This window comes from Contarinia nasturtii, unplaced genomic scaffold (genome assembly GCF_009176525.2).
Source record: "Contarinia nasturtii isolate CC-2019 unplaced genomic scaffold, AAFC_CNas_1.1 Cnas_scaffold_1612, whole genome shotgun sequence".
In the NCBI taxonomy this organism is placed as follows: domain Eukaryota; kingdom Metazoa; phylum Arthropoda; class Insecta; order Diptera; family Cecidomyiidae; genus Contarinia; species Contarinia nasturtii.
The window spans coordinates 899-16,270 of NW_022198947.1; the positions used below are offsets into that span (position 1 = coordinate 899).

General features: G+C 33.3%; 4 protein-coding genes across 7 annotated transcripts in view; 3 read left to right on the forward strand and 1 right to left on the reverse strand.

The window, feature by feature from the left end:
* The first annotated feature begins 465 nt into the window (after positions 1–465).
* On the forward strand, positions 466–2,633 carry LOC116346606. Its single transcript, XM_031776750.1, has 2 exons — positions 466–1,825; positions 1,904–2,633. Exons 1-2 carry the CDS (start codon positions 617–619, stop codon positions 2,291–2,293), a joined length of 1,599 nt encoding a protein of 532 aa, XP_031632610.1. The 5' UTR covers positions 466–616; the 3' UTR covers positions 2,294–2,633.
* Positions 2,634–3,555: 922 nt separating this feature from the next.
* LOC116346607 (protein crooked neck) lies at positions 3,556–6,582 on the forward strand. Its single transcript, XM_031776751.1, has 5 exons — positions 3,556–3,739; positions 3,834–4,019; positions 4,528–4,811; positions 4,871–5,292; positions 5,377–6,582. The coding sequence occupies exons 1-5, from the start codon at positions 3,704–3,706 to the stop codon at positions 6,501–6,503; spliced, it is 2,055 nt and encodes a 684-aa protein (XP_031632611.1). The 5' UTR covers positions 3,556–3,703; the 3' UTR covers positions 6,504–6,582.
* LOC116346608 (putative deoxyribonuclease TATDN1) lies at positions 6,574–13,629 on the reverse strand. Of its 3 annotated transcripts, none has more exons than XM_031776752.1 (6): positions 8,053–8,310; positions 7,950–7,985; positions 7,739–7,882; positions 6,968–7,465; positions 6,829–6,907; positions 6,574–6,745 (listed from the first exon to the last, which is right to left on the reverse strand). In XM_031776752.1, the coding sequence occupies exons 1-6, from the start codon at positions 8,114–8,116 to the stop codon at positions 6,625–6,627; spliced, it is 942 nt and encodes a 313-aa protein (XP_031632612.1). In that variant the 5' UTR covers positions 8,117–8,310; the 3' UTR covers positions 6,574–6,624. The 3 variants fall into 3 exon arrangements, 2 of the variants coding, with proteins under 2 accessions (XP_031632612.1, XP_031632613.1); XM_031776753.1 differs by having other exon boundaries at positions 6,574–6,742; positions 8,053–8,298; XR_004201613.1 differs by lacking the exons at positions 6,574–6,745; positions 6,829–6,907; positions 6,968–7,465 and adding an exon at positions 9,466–13,629 and having other exon boundaries at positions 7,801–7,882; positions 8,053–8,837.
* Positions 8,224–15,372, forward strand: part of LOC116346611 (protein lifeguard 1-like) — a 9,335-nt gene continuing 2,186 nt past the window's right edge. The window contains exons 1-5 of one of the 2 annotated variants that reach the window (XM_031776761.1): positions 8,224–8,336; positions 8,534–8,592; positions 14,668–14,709; positions 14,854–15,077; positions 15,152–15,192. In XM_031776761.1, coding sequence (XP_031632621.1) covers positions 8,580–8,592; positions 14,668–14,709; positions 14,854–15,077; positions 15,152–15,192 — 320 coding nt within the window. In that variant the 5' untranslated portion in view covers positions 8,224–8,336; positions 8,534–8,579. Of the gene's footprint in view, positions 8,337–8,533; positions 8,593–9,260; positions 9,426–14,667; positions 14,710–14,853; positions 15,078–15,151; positions 15,193–15,372 lie in introns of those variants that run through there. The other variant, XM_031776760.1, reaches the window with a different exon arrangement.

Below are 15,372 nucleotides of genomic sequence, written 5' to 3' on the forward strand. Positions count from 1 at the left end.
ATATGAGTGTGTTCTCATTTTTTGTTTGTAACAAATTGTGCTTTGCTTGTAAAAGGAATTCTTGAGAATTATGTGTGAGTGTTTATATTAGAGTATGAAACAATTTGTTTGTCGTCATTTTTGGCTAACATTTGTTCCAATGATTTTGTTTGTTCGATGTTAAACGGATAAATTCACTGTTGGTTTTGAGATTGTCTCTGTTGTTATTTCAAAATAAGAAAGCATTCATAAAATTGACGGTGAATATTCCAACAAAATTTTCATCTGCGGAGTATTGGAAAACATTTCATCATTTGAATCAGAATACAGAGTGACATCGTTGAGGTAAGAAGTGATTAATTTGAATTGTGATATAAGTGATTGTCATTTAATTTGTGATCTCATTTTATTCGTAATCTATGCTATTTTTGTTGCATTTTTTTTCTAAATTTGTGTCTATTTTTCATTTTCGAATAATTTGATCAGTTTTTTGAGAATGAACAGAAAAAGACATGGATGACGACGAGCTCGATGATAACCAGAAGAAAGCAAATACGTTGTAATAAAATGTGGACTTCAAACAATCCTGCGACAACAACATGAACGGATTGAAAGAGTTGGAGAAGCTGTGACCAAAATGCTATTCGAGCGCAGTGTTCAAATGACAGAAGTGGCAGCATTGGCATCACTTTCTATTCTTTTTATTTTGAATGAAGCACTTGATAATGACGATCGTGCATTTTTTTTGCAACCACATCCAAGACTGTTCATTGCCGATTGTTTCAGAGCGGTATTAAACCAACACGTTAACAATATTAATAGTCAATATCGGATATTGCCCGAGTTTCGTTTCATGGTAGAAAGAAACAGTGAAGAACAGTTCCGATGGCCAGATGATGAAAAGTTGGGAAATGGTTTGAGATATTTTTATAAACAATATATCACAAACATTCAAACCAATACCAACACATGGTGTGAAAAACGACTTGAGAATTTTTTTCGAATGCGTTGTTGGTATCGCAATCGATTCAACAATGGCTCAAGATTTGATAGCATCGACATCAGAAATGCCAAAGAGTTTTCATATCGATTTAAGAATTTAACAAATGGTAATAATGGTAATAATGTGGATCCACAACGCGTTGAAAAATTCAATATTTTAATGAGAGATTTGACTGAAATTGGATGGTCGGGAACAGTGAGTATGAAATTTTTCGCAAAATATCGTTGGTTTGAATCACTGTGGTTGTTCGGTCAAATGCAACGGCAAATAGAAGTGTATCACAGTCATGCCGAACAATGGAATACCATTCATGAAATGTTTCGTAACAATCCGAACTTTCAAGAGCCAACAATCAATCGACCACCAAAAATAAGCAGTTTTGCTCTTATACCATTATGCGACTACCATTTGAAAAACGTGCGATTGGACATTACGGACTTGTATAATAAAATTGTAAACGAACTTGATTTGGTGCCTTCTTTTCTCAATACGCGGACCAACCGGATGAATAAGAGAAAAGTAAAGTACTACACCCAAACTGATCGATCAGGTCTATGGAATATGTTGTTCGATGTCGGTAAAATAAATAAATTGGGCAAATCGAAACCATTCCATCATCAGATTTTGACCGATAGTGTTTCAATATCCATAATGTACAAGAAACCACAGCGACAACAACGACCACAGCGACAACAACGACCACAGCAAACAACCCAAGCGAATCGGGGGCTGGAAAAACTCATTGGCAAGAAATACATCATTGGAATCGATCCGAATGAAAAATCGTGGTTAACTGTAGTGCGTCGCAACATTCAAAAAACACCTGATGAGCCGGCTGTTGAGGTAAGATATTTTGAAATGTAATTTGAAATGGTTTTGAATAGAAACTCATAGTTTTTTGTATCATTTTGCATTTTGAAGGAAAACATTATAATACCAAACCAGCGTTTTCATTGGGAAACTCAGCAGAAAAAACGAGACAAAGAAGCGAAAAAGTTGGCTGGATGGTTTGATATCGAAGAGAAGGAACATCTCAAAACATACCCATATCGTCCACCATCACCACGTAATTCAACATGGAAATCATACATTGAATATCGCATTAAAATGTTACGAAAAGGAATGGCAGCTTATGCGACGCGTGAATATGCACGACTGGATTTAGACCATCACATTCGCTCGACCAGAGTAAATGATCAAATCGCCGTGTGTGTGACAAACAACAAACCGTCGTTGGTTCAATTTGGTGCTTGGGCGATGAAACCCGATCGACCGTTTGGAATAAAAAAGCGTAAAAGATGTCCGGGATAGCGTAAGTTTCGTGTGAGCATTAAGAAACTTGGACATTCAGAAGTTGAAATGCAAGATGAATGGGGAACATCACAAACATGCGCGAATTGTCAGGAACGTTTTCCAAGGCACACAAAAGATGATCGATTTAAAGTGTGCTACGATTGTAGAGCGAAAAAGATTGATGGCCTGCCAGATTCAGTCGCTGGACTGCCAGATATCATTGTGTCAACGGTCAACAGACGTGTTTTGAGAAGAAAACGTGCAATTTCTTTATTTCTTTATTTCTTTATTTATTTTAATGCTATATGCAAACTTACAATAAATTATAAACTTACATACATAGTAACATCATAATTTTAACAGCCTCGTGGGCCAATTACAAAAAGTATTTGGCTATTTTTATGTTTAACTGGTTATAAAGAAATTTATTTGTTTTATTATTTTTTCATAAATGTTCGAAAGAAAGAAGGAAAGTGTGAATAGGATTTTCCAGAACAAAGAAATCCTTAGTACAATTTCATTATTTTGCAAAAATACGATATTATTATTCTCTAAATAGATATTTGCTCTACATAAAAACCGTTTCACTCTCTAATTATTGGAAAAAGACTTTATGGCAAACTAATGGTATCGAGAGTAAAACTGCTTACGAGAGCATTTATTCCAATGACAATTGCATTCCCCAGCAGTAGACTGAGCTAATTTAGTCAATAATTTGTAATTATTAGAGATTGGTTTAGTTCGAAGATAGAGTAACGTCTGAAAGCATTGAGGTTTGTCTCATTGAGATTCAAATTATTAAAACATTCGACATGCTGGCGATGCATACGTAAGGCAGGACTATAAAATTCCACATTTGTTGTGACAATTGGCAAATAAAAAGTTCTATTAAATCTCATTGTTCGTAGTTGGTGTGGCTGATAATTGTGAATAAATGAAACTCTAAAAATACCATTTGTGATTTTGAAAAGAATTATTTCATCAGATAAAATCCGTCCATTCTCCAATGACATTAATGTCTTATGAGTCGCATGTTATATGTTTCTGTGGGAAAATGAAACTTCCTGAAAACCATTCTTGTGAACTTTTTTTGAACTCTTTAAATATAGTGTGCAATAAAAAATTATAGTTAAATATTGGATTGAAAATGTAAACATATTTTTGTTTAAAAATGTCTGATAGTCTGCTTCAAGTTTAATGCTAGTTCCAGCTAGAAGATCTCAATGAATATATGTGGCGCCACATGGTAAAACATGAAAATGTCATCATTTTTGGACGAATGAAGAACTGTCAAAATAAAGCGTTTTATATACGTTCGAGTCAGCTTGTATTCATACACAGGACAAAATTACAGATAAAATTGTAAAACACAGCATACAGTAAATATCAATTTTGGGAGAAATCGAAAAAGAAAACAACAATAGAAATATGGAAAGAATGCAAAAAATGCCCAAAGTGGCAAAGGTAAATACGTCAGTTTTTGAAAATGCGTTAAATTAACCTCAAATATGAGTTGACTTTAATCGCCAATATGTGTATTTTAATTTTTTTATCTAAGGTAAAAAATAAAGCACCAGCAGAAGTACAAATTACAGCGGAACAATTATTACGTGAAGCGAAAGAACGTGATTTGGAAATTCTGCCACCGCCACCGAAACAGAAAATTTCCGATCCAGCTGAGTTGGCTGATTATCAACATCGAAAACGTAAAGCGTTTGAAGACAATTTACGAAAGAACCGAATGGTAGTTACCACTATTTTATATTTACATTATCACAATTCACATTCATACATTAATTGTAATATATCTATTGAATGTGGGGGGATAATGGATAAATAAAAAACATACCAATAGTTTCCCAATCATCTCTCTCATGGATATATACGTTTAAAATTCCAAATCATGACATTGATTTTTTTTGTATGTGAGATTAGAGTTTGGGTGAATGAGTGAGAAATGATTGGAAATCATTGTAAGATATATATATGTATTATTATAAGAAACTATATCGCAATACTTGTAGGTACCAAGAAGTATTGGTTGATACTTGTAAATTTCTGCAAATAGTGAGAATTTTTTTTGACAGGATCGATTACACTACCGAATATCAATTCTTCTGATTTCTTTTGGGCTTACTCATAAAATTCTTAATATATACATAAATAGAAGTTTGCATTATATTTCGTAAGAAATAACTTTACAAATATATTGATATTATTATTATTCTTTTAAATTGTGATTATTCCCTTAGGTTGTTAGCAATTGGATCAAATATGCACAATGGGAAGAATCACAGAAAGAAATTCAACGTGCCCGCTCAATTTGGGAAAGAGCTATCGACAACGATCACCGAAATATCACAATATGGCTGAAATATATTGAAATGGAAATGAAGAACAAACAAGTAAATCATGCTCGTAATCTTTTTGATCGTGCTGTTACAATTCTACCGAGAGTCAATCAATTTTGGTACAAGTATGTTTATATGGAGGAAATGTTGGAAAACTTAGGAGGAGCCCGTGCTGTATTTGAAAGGTTTTTTTTATTTACATGGTCGGTTGAATAAATATAATATTTTTAAATAATGTTTTTAGGTGGCTCGAATTTCTTCCGGAAGAGCAAGCATGGAATACTTATATTAACTTTGAACTAAGATATAAAGAAATAGACCGAGCTCGGAAGATTTATGAAAGACTGGTAATGGTTCATCCGGATATAAAAAATTGGATCAAATTTGCTCGATTTGAAGAGAATCATGGCTTTATCAATGGCGCTCGCAAAATATATGAGAATGCGATCGAATTTTTTGGCGAAGACCACATGGAAGAGAAGCTTTTTATTGCATTTGCACGATTTGAAGAAGGACAAAAAGAACATGATCGCGTCCGCGTTATTTACAAATATGCCCTTGAACATTTACCAAAAGACAGAACAAATGATCTTTACAAAGCGTACACGATTCACGAAAAGAAGTATGGAGATCGTTCGGGAATCGAAGACGTAATTGTTTCAAAGCGTAATTATATGTTTCCACTGATTCCTGTATTTGTTTATTAATTTCGATTACTTAGAGTCTTTTCTATATGTGATTCACCCCTAGGTAAATTCCAATACGAACAAGAGATTGGTGATAATCCAACAAATTATGATGCTTGGTTTGATTATTTGCGTTTAATTGAAAATGAGGGTGATGCGGAAACCATTCGAGAAACATATGAACGAGCTATTGCTAATGTTCCACCTAGCAAAGATAAAAGTTTGTGGCGAAGATATATCTATTTGTGGATAAATTATGCTTTGTATGAAGAAATCCAAGCACAAAATGAAGAGCGCACTCGTCAAGTCTATAAAACTTGTCTGGAAGTTATTCCTCATAAAATATTTACTTTCAGTAAAATCTGGTTGATGTATGCTCAATTCGAAATTCGTTGTAAAAATTTATCGAACGCACGAAAAGCATTGGGACAAGCGATTGGCATATGTCCACGTGATAAACTTTATCGTGGTTATATTGAATTAGAAATTCAATTGCGAGAATTTGACCGATGTCGCCTGCTATATCAAAAATTTTTGGAATTCGGGCCAGAAAACTGCATAACCTGGATAAAATTCGCTGAACTTGAAACCTTATTAGGTGACTTCGATCGAGCACGTGCTATATTTGAACTAGCAATAAATCAAAATCGTCTTGACATGCCAGAGTTGTTGTGGAAAGCGTATATCGATTTTGAAGTAAATCAAAGCAAAAATGAATTGGCGCGCCAGCTCTATGAGAGACTCCTTGAACGTACAATTCACGTAAAAGTTTGGATTTCATACGCAAAATTTGAATTTACATGTGAAGAAAATGATGAATATTTAAATATATCATTGGCGCGTAGAATTTATGAACGAGCGAATGATGCACTCAAAAATTCACCCGAAAAAGAAAACCGCGTTGTTTTATTAGAGGCTTGGCGCGATTTTGAAAATGAACATGGAACTCGTGACACATACGAAAAGGTCATGGAGAAACTTCCACGAAGAATCAAAAAGAGACAAAAAATCATTTCCGACACCGGAACCGAAGAAGGCTGGGAGGAAGTGTTTGATTATATATTTCCAGAAGATGAAATGGCTAGACCGAATCTAAAATTACTCGCAGCAGCTAAAAATTGGAAAAAGAAACAAACCACTGATCAAACCACACAAAATGGAAATGATGTTGAAAACAATGTGAATTTTTGAAACCACACGAATAATAGTCGTAAATATGTTAAAATTAATTTCTCCACCATAATAATAAAATAAGTGCTTCTGACGAAAAGATTTGTTTCTTTTATTTGGATATAAAATCACAATTTTTTTATTAATTGAAAAATAAATGCATCGTATTTTCGTAAATTTGGTCAGCTAACACATCAATATTTTCATTTTTACAACCGGCAAGAACTTCAAGCACCTGAATTATTTGCGTTGGCTCATATCTGCTAGAGATTAATTGTTAAATATAAATAAATGTCTTTTCCATTATCTTTGCTACAGAAATTATTTGGAGACATGTATCACATACCGTCCATCGATTAAGGTGTCTTCTGTCCATTTTTCTTTCTTTTTAGTAGTTGGCCATTTTGTTTTAATAAATTTTGATCCTATGAGATTTTCCCATTATCGGTATGTTTTAAAAATATTATTGTATATTTAAATGTCACCTGCATGACTTGGTCTAATCTGGCACCATGGACAGTCCGTCTCAATTAAAATTCGTTCATTTGGTATATGAGCAACTACTTCTAGTTGTTTTTCGGATTTTAAAGAACAACCGTTAATTCCAATGTAAAAACCCAAGTCTATCAGTTTTTTTGCTTGAGCGAATGTTCCATCAAATGAATGACACACACCACCGTTTGTTATTTTTGCCAGATTTCGTTGAATTATATTATAAAAGTCATCAAAAGAATTACGACAATGGAGAAATAAAGGCAATCTATATTTCGAAACGAGATCCAATTGACGTTCAAAATATGTTTTTTGAACATCAGCTGTACAAAAATGCAATCGGTCATAGTCCAAACCACATTCTCCAATTGCAACCACTTTATCTTTGTTTTCGTCAATGGCTGCACATAATTGTGCATAGTATTTATCTGGATCAGATTTGAACTCATTACATCTTGTTGGATGACATCCCATTGTAAAGAATAACCGATCTGTAAAAATATAATAAGTTATTGATCAAATCCATACGATTAAAGGTGCATTTTCCAAGGCGACGATTGCAATCGTCCACGATTTTTTTTTCAAATCGGGCGTCAAAAAAACCACAAATAATAAATCGTTCACGATTTTGGCGTCAAAAAAACCATTGATCTCAATCGTTAACGATTTTAGCCAACAATTTGAAATCGTACACGATTGTAATCGCCGCCTTGGAAAATGGACCTTAACTGCACACTTCCGTTCGTTTCTTGTGTTTTTTATACCATCTTTTTTTGCAATTTTGACTACATCTTCGGTATCAGTAACAGTTCCAACTGTAATAATTATTTTTTCCAAACCATTACTCCATGATCTCTTTAAAACCATATTTAAATCAGCAGGATGTTTCTGAGATCCATTATAAATGCCTGAAAATTAGAATATAAAATTAAATGTGTTTTATTTTCAATTAGAGGTCTTGATGTGATTAAGCACCTTTATACATTCCATCAGTCAAATTGGCCCCTATATCTAAATATATCACAAGAATCTTTATTATACTAAAAATTAATAAGCTATTACCAAAGTTGTATGTTACCAATGAACTTCATGTCTCTGCTGAATCGTTGTATTTGTGAGAATTTTCTTGAAATAAAATTCATAAAATGTTTTTTTGGACACAGTTGAATTACTTCATATAAAGTTTTATGCGCTTATGACATTTCACAGATGGCAGCACAAAATGTATTCGTATGAATTTTAATAAGTTTTTTTGTGCTAAACTTTTCAGAGCTGTCAAGTTTGAGTAGTAATATAATTTCTTAAACAACATTATAATCTTTTAACAATATAACATTTTAACAAACACTTCAATATTTAAAAGTAATTGAATAATATTGTAATACTGAATATTGAAATCTAGTTTCTTTTTCTATCTGACAAAATGCGTCATCAATTTGTGTCAAATGCTTATAAGAGATAAAAAAGATTTCTTCAATATTTTTTTTCTTTTTATTGAGCTAATTTACTAACTTTTATATTTACTATATATAATCGGTTTATGTTTCTTTTTTAAACAGATTAAACATACTTGCAAGTTACAATATAAAGGAAATATTATAAAATATGTATGGTAACGGTAAGCAATTTTTTCCTCCAAAAATTCTATTATGCGTAATTAAGATAGTTTTTCACATTACAAGGGTATACAAATTTACTTCTTCAATAAAAATTGCTAAATTTTTTTACACATATATGAAAAATATGTGAGTCCAAGTAACATTATTGTCGTTTGAATAGTATGAGGGTGCACGCTTGCGAAGAAACAAGCCACAAACCCATGATCGAAGTCAATGAGAACTCCATGACAAGAACTTTTATGTTCTACCTAAAATACAAAACTACATGAATATTTCACATTGTAAAAAACAATAACTCACACACTCACATCAACACACACGATTAAAAATGTTTCAATCCGCAAAATTAGTTATGCCATATTTATGACGAGTATTTTATTATGAGATGGTTTTGTATAGTATGGAACGTAAACCAAAAAAACAAAATTACACATATAAATATAAAATATTTTCAGAATTATAAAAAAAATATGTAACAAAATGTCCGAGCAGAAAAGATGAAGAAAAACTGAACATGAATCTCGTATCTAACTGCGAGGACATTACTTATGCACAGTCACTTTTACATTTGAACACGTACAACGCGTATTATCAAATAGATACAGACAATTTTTCAATCCATATCAAATTTCATAACAAAGAAAATATATTCTTACAGTTCTTGCATAAAAATCGTAGAATTGAAATGCATTTCATTTAATTTTTATTTCACAAAGTAAATACTGTGTTTGGTGGCAAGCATTTAATATTAATACTCCCAACGTTGTGAACATGGATGATGAACGAAAGGCTTTAATAAGTGAACCAGATAATAATCGCGAAAACCCATTAAGTAATTCCCTTCCAAAAATAATGAATAAAATGTAAAATACCTAACAATTAACAAATAAATTGTAGCAAGATTATGTTTGATACGAAAATAATGTTCATAAGATTTTACGGTACATTTTTCGATTCGACATTGATCGATTTTCACTTATTTTGAATTATTTATACGTCAATAGTATTTTAATTTGCTAGAACATTTACTGCACTGACAGATCATGATCAATATCTTTCGGGAAATAAATATTCGTTCGGTAAACGAAGAAATTTGCAAAAAGTGCGGAAAAATTATACTTACGAATGTCAGTTCCTTTTTTTGCAATGTTTTATGTATAGTATATCAAATAAAAAACCTCTGACGAGGCGAAGAGCGAGTGACAAAACCAAAATGTGAAACACAAAACTTAATATACATTTGTATACTCTTCAAGACCTTTCCAACGAGGTGCATATGTCCGGGGTGTGTCAAGTGGATAAGCTTCAGTGACCGTGGGGACAAAAGTCAAAAAGTGACTTTTGGAGACCGGCCACGGCCAACATGGCGGCCATATCGAAAAGTGCCAGAACAAAAAAGTCTTAGTTTCTTGTGTACATTAATCCCAGGAAGTTTCAAAAAGATCAGAATCGAGTAAGCAAAATTATAGGAAAATCATATGAAAATTTTAAAATGCTAAATTTTTCGAACGGATTGATCGATTTCGACGTTTGAGGTATCGTTGGAAAGGTATTGAGCTTTAGAATCAGACTATCGATGTTTCAGAGGTCAACGACCTCATTTAGTGCCGTCTATGGTCATGAAACTGAATTTTGACCCTTTTCTTGAAAGGACCATATTTTGAAGACAGGTGGACCGATTTTCAAACTTTTATATTTTTTCTTGATCTATGGCCCAAGAGCTTCATCAACAGGGGCAATGGCCTTCTGGGTGTGGATTTCGTATATTACGTGTATATATAGCGAGTTCGACTTTTCAACACACTAATGTGGTTTCGTCACTCGCGCGTACTGCCGTCCGCTGTGATTGATTTGATGAATTTTTTCGTCATAGATCAAAATCGCACTAAATTTTGAGCCGATATGCACAATTGCACATTTTTAAAAACTAACATTGTTTTATGTGTTGAAAATTGGAGGGGGGTTTGTTTCAGGGGTCAACGACCTCATTTAGTGCCATCTATTCGAAATCAACTATTAAAAGAATTTTTTTTTTAATTTTTACAAAATAAAATTTATTTAAATAACTTTTAATTTTAATATAGAATCTTACTTTTGATTTTTATATTTTGCTTTCGTTTCTATTCGGTCTTTTTTGCCTTTCAAAACTAATCGCTCACTTCATCTTCAACCTCCTGCTTTCGCTTGACCTTTTATAGGCACGCGCCGAGAGACGAACAAGTGATTTTGTATGCAAAATGCGTTTTTGTATATGTATTTATGACGTCACTTTGTTCATCTCTCGGCGCGTCGAGCGTTCAAGCGTGAAGTTGAAGAGGAAGCGAGTAGCGGTGAAATTTAAATAATACTTATGAACTAAATGACATAATAAAAATATAATATTAAAAAAAAAATCTTAAATTTAACTTCCCAAATTATGTTCAATTTGGAACACCATCTATGGCCGTAGAACTGAATTTTGACACTTTTCTTGAAAGGATCATATTTTGAAGATAGGTGGTCCGATTTTCAAACTTTATTATTTTTTCTTAACCTATGGCCCAGTGGCTTTCCATACATCAACCGGGGCCAACGTTTCTAGGTCTGGATTTCGTTTATTAAGTGTATATATAGCGAGATCGACTTTTCAACACACTAATCTGGTTTCGTCACTCGCGCGTACTGCCGTCCGCTGTGACATTGTATACTTCGTACCAGTCATGATTTCAATTATAGGCAATGTGATTTTTTTCGTTCTGATTCGGACATGTGATACGGGAGAAAACTTTTGTTACACAAAAATGACAAATGTTACACACGCGTGTGACAAATGTTACACAAAAATGACAAATTTTGTCAATGTGATACTGAAAACTAATGACGCAATACCAACATATTTATTTATTTATTTATTTATTTATTCACCGTCTGATCACAGACTGAATTAATCACAAAATTTGTACAATATCATTCACAATGAAACACCACCCGATCGTATACCCAGCTACCAGCCTTTTCGACTTCGGAGTAGCAGATATCGATTGTGTTCACTGTTTTAATTTCTATATTCTAAATAACACATAAAAGTTAAAAGTTAAATTTTTCACCGATCGAATATCACATTTTCTAATTTGACAATATTGTTTCTAAAGATGTGTCTTGATGCCGATTCTAAAAATGTTTCTCTTATCAAGTTAAAGTTTCTACAAGCCACGTAAAACGGCTGATTATGTGCATAATCCGATGAAAATGCCCTAACTCTAATCAGTTCTGTACTTCTTAAATTTCTTTGGTTTTCGTCATATTGCAGTCTTGTATATACAATTTTATTTCTAAGTGAACTCGACACTATTTTACCCAAAAGGAGATCATAAATTAAATAAACAGAGGCATTTATACGCCGTCTCCAAAGCGGTTGAATATTTAATACATCACATCTAAATTGATACGGTGGTAGCACAAAATTTTTTGGTAAATAAATCTCAATGTCCATATCAAAAAATCTTTCTGAATTGATTCTATTCTATTGGAATGGATACGGTGATATGGTTGCCATACAATACTCGCATACTCTAATTTTGATCTGACTAGTGCACAATATAATATTTTAGCAGATTCAATTGTAAACTTATTCTTTAATGTTCGTTTGATGAAACCCATTGCCCCATGTGCACTGGCTGTAATCGCGTCGATGTGATTGACAAATGTCAGCTTCGTGTCAAATATAACTCCCAGATCCTTGTGTAAGTTGATCCTTTCAAATGTATGTTGGCCGTTGTTGATCGTATAATCATAGTTGACTATGTTTCCGCATTTTGAGTATGTCATAACGAAACATTTCTTCAAGTTCAAATGCAGACTATTTTCAGTACACCATTCGCTCAATTGATTAATGGCATTCTGAAATATGATTGCATCTATAGGCGATTGTATGGTTCGGATTAATTTCAAATCATCTGCAAATAATAAAACAAGTGCATTTGACACGATTTCGACAATGTCGTTAATAAAAACAATGAAGAGACATGGTCCCAAAATACTTCCCGCTGGTACTCCAGAAGATACAGTGAAAGTTCGTAACTTTCGTTCACCGATTCCAACAAACTGTGTCCTATCTGTCAAATATCCATGGAACCATTTGACAAGCCGTCGGCCGAATCCAAATCTTACCAGCTTCTGCAACAATTTCATATGGTTCACACGATCGAAGGCCTTTTCGAAATCAGTATAAAGCACATCCGTTTGACATTTTTTGATCATAGAATCGATCGTGAAATTCACCATCTGTAACAAATTTGTCGATGTTGATCTATTTTTCACGAATCCATGTTGATTGTGGCAGATTTTCGAATTAACAAATGTGCTGATTTTGTTATACACAACAATTTCGAAAAGTTTGGCTATTGTCGGTATTATAACTACTGGCCTGTAGTTCGACGCGTTGCTCTTTTTACCAGACTTGTATATTGGCACAATTCTGGAATTTTTTAATGTTGTCGGAACACATCCTTGATGCAGTGATTTACAGAATAAGACTGTTAAGGGTTTCGACAATGTGTGCGCGCAATTTTTCAACATTTTCGGTGAAATACCATCTGGTCCGGCTCCTTTATTCACGTTGACCGATAGCAATGCCTTCATCACGTCGTTTTCATTGATTTCAATGTCAAATGATACATCTCCGCATTCACCTAATAATTGATCCAAGTTGACAATGTCGCTTCGTGTGTACTGATTTTCGAAAAAGTCAGCAAATAATTCGGCTTTCGATGTGTCAGTGTCCGCAATTTCATCGTTGTATTCAACAATAGCCGGAATATCGCTCCTTTTTCTCCTGTCGTTCACAAATCGCCAAAAATGTTTTGGATTTGCTCTGATTTGCGATTGTATACGGCTGATATACGACTTGAAAAGCTGGCCCTGCAATTGCATGAACGAATCGGTTATGGCATTGTATTCGTCAAAGCTGCCAGATTCCCATACAATATATATATATGTGATATGTATTTTTGCGTCACTCTATATACTGTAAAGAAATGAAAATCGATACCGCTGAGTTTTGGAAGAATCCGCAAAAAAAAAATCAAAATTTGACCGCAAGGTGGCGTTTCAAAAAAAGGTAAATTTTTGGTTTTGTCCATTTTGGACCACCCAAACCAGAAACAATTTTCCGAAAAATGGCATATTCGGAAACTGGAGTTCGGGTAGATAGTGTTGAAAAAGAAATTGTTGGAATCGATCGAAAGTAACCGAGATATGATCATGACAAAAAATCTTACGAAAAAACACGAAATTTTTATTTTTTTTATTCGAAAGTAGATGGGAAACCGAGCATACGTGTTTCTTCGAATTTTTCGATTTCGTCACGCAAGTGTCTGAGGTCTAGGTTCGGAAAATTTTCGAACGCACTTTTTCAGTTTTTCATCGAATGGCCTACTTTCTGTGCATATGAAAGGTGAGGTAATGATCTATATGTCGTTGGAAAGCTACGAACGTCAGCTATCCAGTTCTGAAGTCAGATTGAAAAAAAATTCGAAAATGATCGCTAGATGGCGCTGCATGTGTTGTTTTTTTGGAAAAATGACCATGACTTTTTTCACACCAACCAAAATTAAAAAAATTACAGCATTAGTTTTCTGGGCATTTGTTGGAGACCAAATTTGTGATGTTTTGGTGTGGGTGTCATCGTGTGTCATATCTGGGAAAATTCGTAACGAACCAATTTTTTTGTCCAAAGTAAAAAAAAATTTTCGAACGCCTCTTGGGCATGAGAGAGGCAACGCAATATAAAAATTGTTTGTGTATATGATTGCAAGCGTCACTGAAAATTTATATCAGATCATTTTCAGATTTGATGTGCAGTATTGCATCACAGTGAGAACTTCCAAAGAAGTGTTTTTTTACTTATTTGTGAATCGAAGAAAAAATATTAATTATTTTTATTCCATTTTTTGCGTCGTTCCACCATAGCGGGCACACATTTTTCAAAATGAAAAGTAGATGTCCCCCTGGTGAGAATTGACTGCGCATTGAAACTGAATATTTTGTTTGGTTTTTTGAAAAGATTTTAAAAGTTGTTGTTATGAATGTTTTAGATCCAAATCAACAATATTATGGTCAGCAAAGCGGATATGGCGGTATGTTTTTCATATGTTGCAAATTGTACATTTATTTGCAACAGGACTGTATTTTCTGAACTTTTTAAACACCTATTAGTTAATTATTGTTACATTAAAAATTATTTTCGAGGTGGAAATTATTTTAGTCAATAATAATTATAGGCTACCCTCAACCTGGATATCCTCAACCTGGATATCCTCAACCTGGATATCCTCAACCTGGATATCCTCAACCTGGATATCCTCAACCCGGATATCCACAGAGTAATTATCCCCCACAGTCTGAAGGCTTTGAAAGCTCTGGTGGTGGTGAAGCAAAAGGTTTTGAATTCAACGATGCAAGCATACGAAGAGGTTTTATTCGGAAAGTTTATGGAATCCTTTCGGTAGGAGAGTTTTTATAGTCTTACAGACTAAATTGTTTACAACAAATACTAACTTTCATCGTTTTTTAATAAAGGTTCAATTAGGAGTATCTGTGGCGTTTATATGTCTGTGTGCGTAAGTAAAAATTGCTTTTCTATTCTTTAATAATTCTTATTGATTCCTTTTTCGATTATTTTCTTTATCTTTTTTCACATTCATACATTTATTATTACTATTATTATTTAATAATAATTTATTATTATTATTATTATTATTATTATTATTATTATTATTATTATTATTATTATTATTATT

Excerpts from the sequence above, each read along its gene's own strand:
- LOC116346608 (XM_031776752.1), bottom strand. The coding sequence starts at position 8,116 with ATGAATTTTATTTCAAGAAAATTCTCACAAATACAACGATTCAGCAGA. Across the intron at positions 7,883-7,949 it reads GACTGATGGAATGTATAAAG|GCATTTATAATGGATCTCAG; the intron begins GTGCTTAATCAC and ends TCTAATTTTCAG. Across the intron at positions 7,466-7,738 it reads CAAAATTGCAAAAAAAGATG|ATCGGTTATTCTTTACAATG; the intron begins GTATAAAAAACA and ends ATATTTTTACAG.
- LOC116346607 (XM_031776751.1), top strand. The coding sequence starts at position 3,704 with ATGGAAAGAATGCAAAAAATGCCCAAAGTGGCAAAG. Across the intron at positions 3,740-3,833 it reads AAATGCCCAAAGTGGCAAAG|GTAAAAAATAAAGCACCAGC; the intron begins GTAAATACGTCA and ends TTTTTATCTAAG. Across the intron at positions 4,020-4,527 it reads ATTTACGAAAGAACCGAATG|GTTGTTAGCAATTGGATCAA; the intron begins GTAGTTACCACT and ends TTATTCCCTTAG.
- LOC116346606 (XM_031776750.1), top strand. The coding sequence starts at position 617 with ATGCTATTCGAGCGCAGTGTTCAAATGACAGAAGTGGCAGCATTGGCA. Across the intron at positions 1,826-1,903 it reads CTGATGAGCCGGCTGTTGAG|GAAAACATTATAATACCAAA; the intron begins GTAAGATATTTT and ends TGCATTTTGAAG.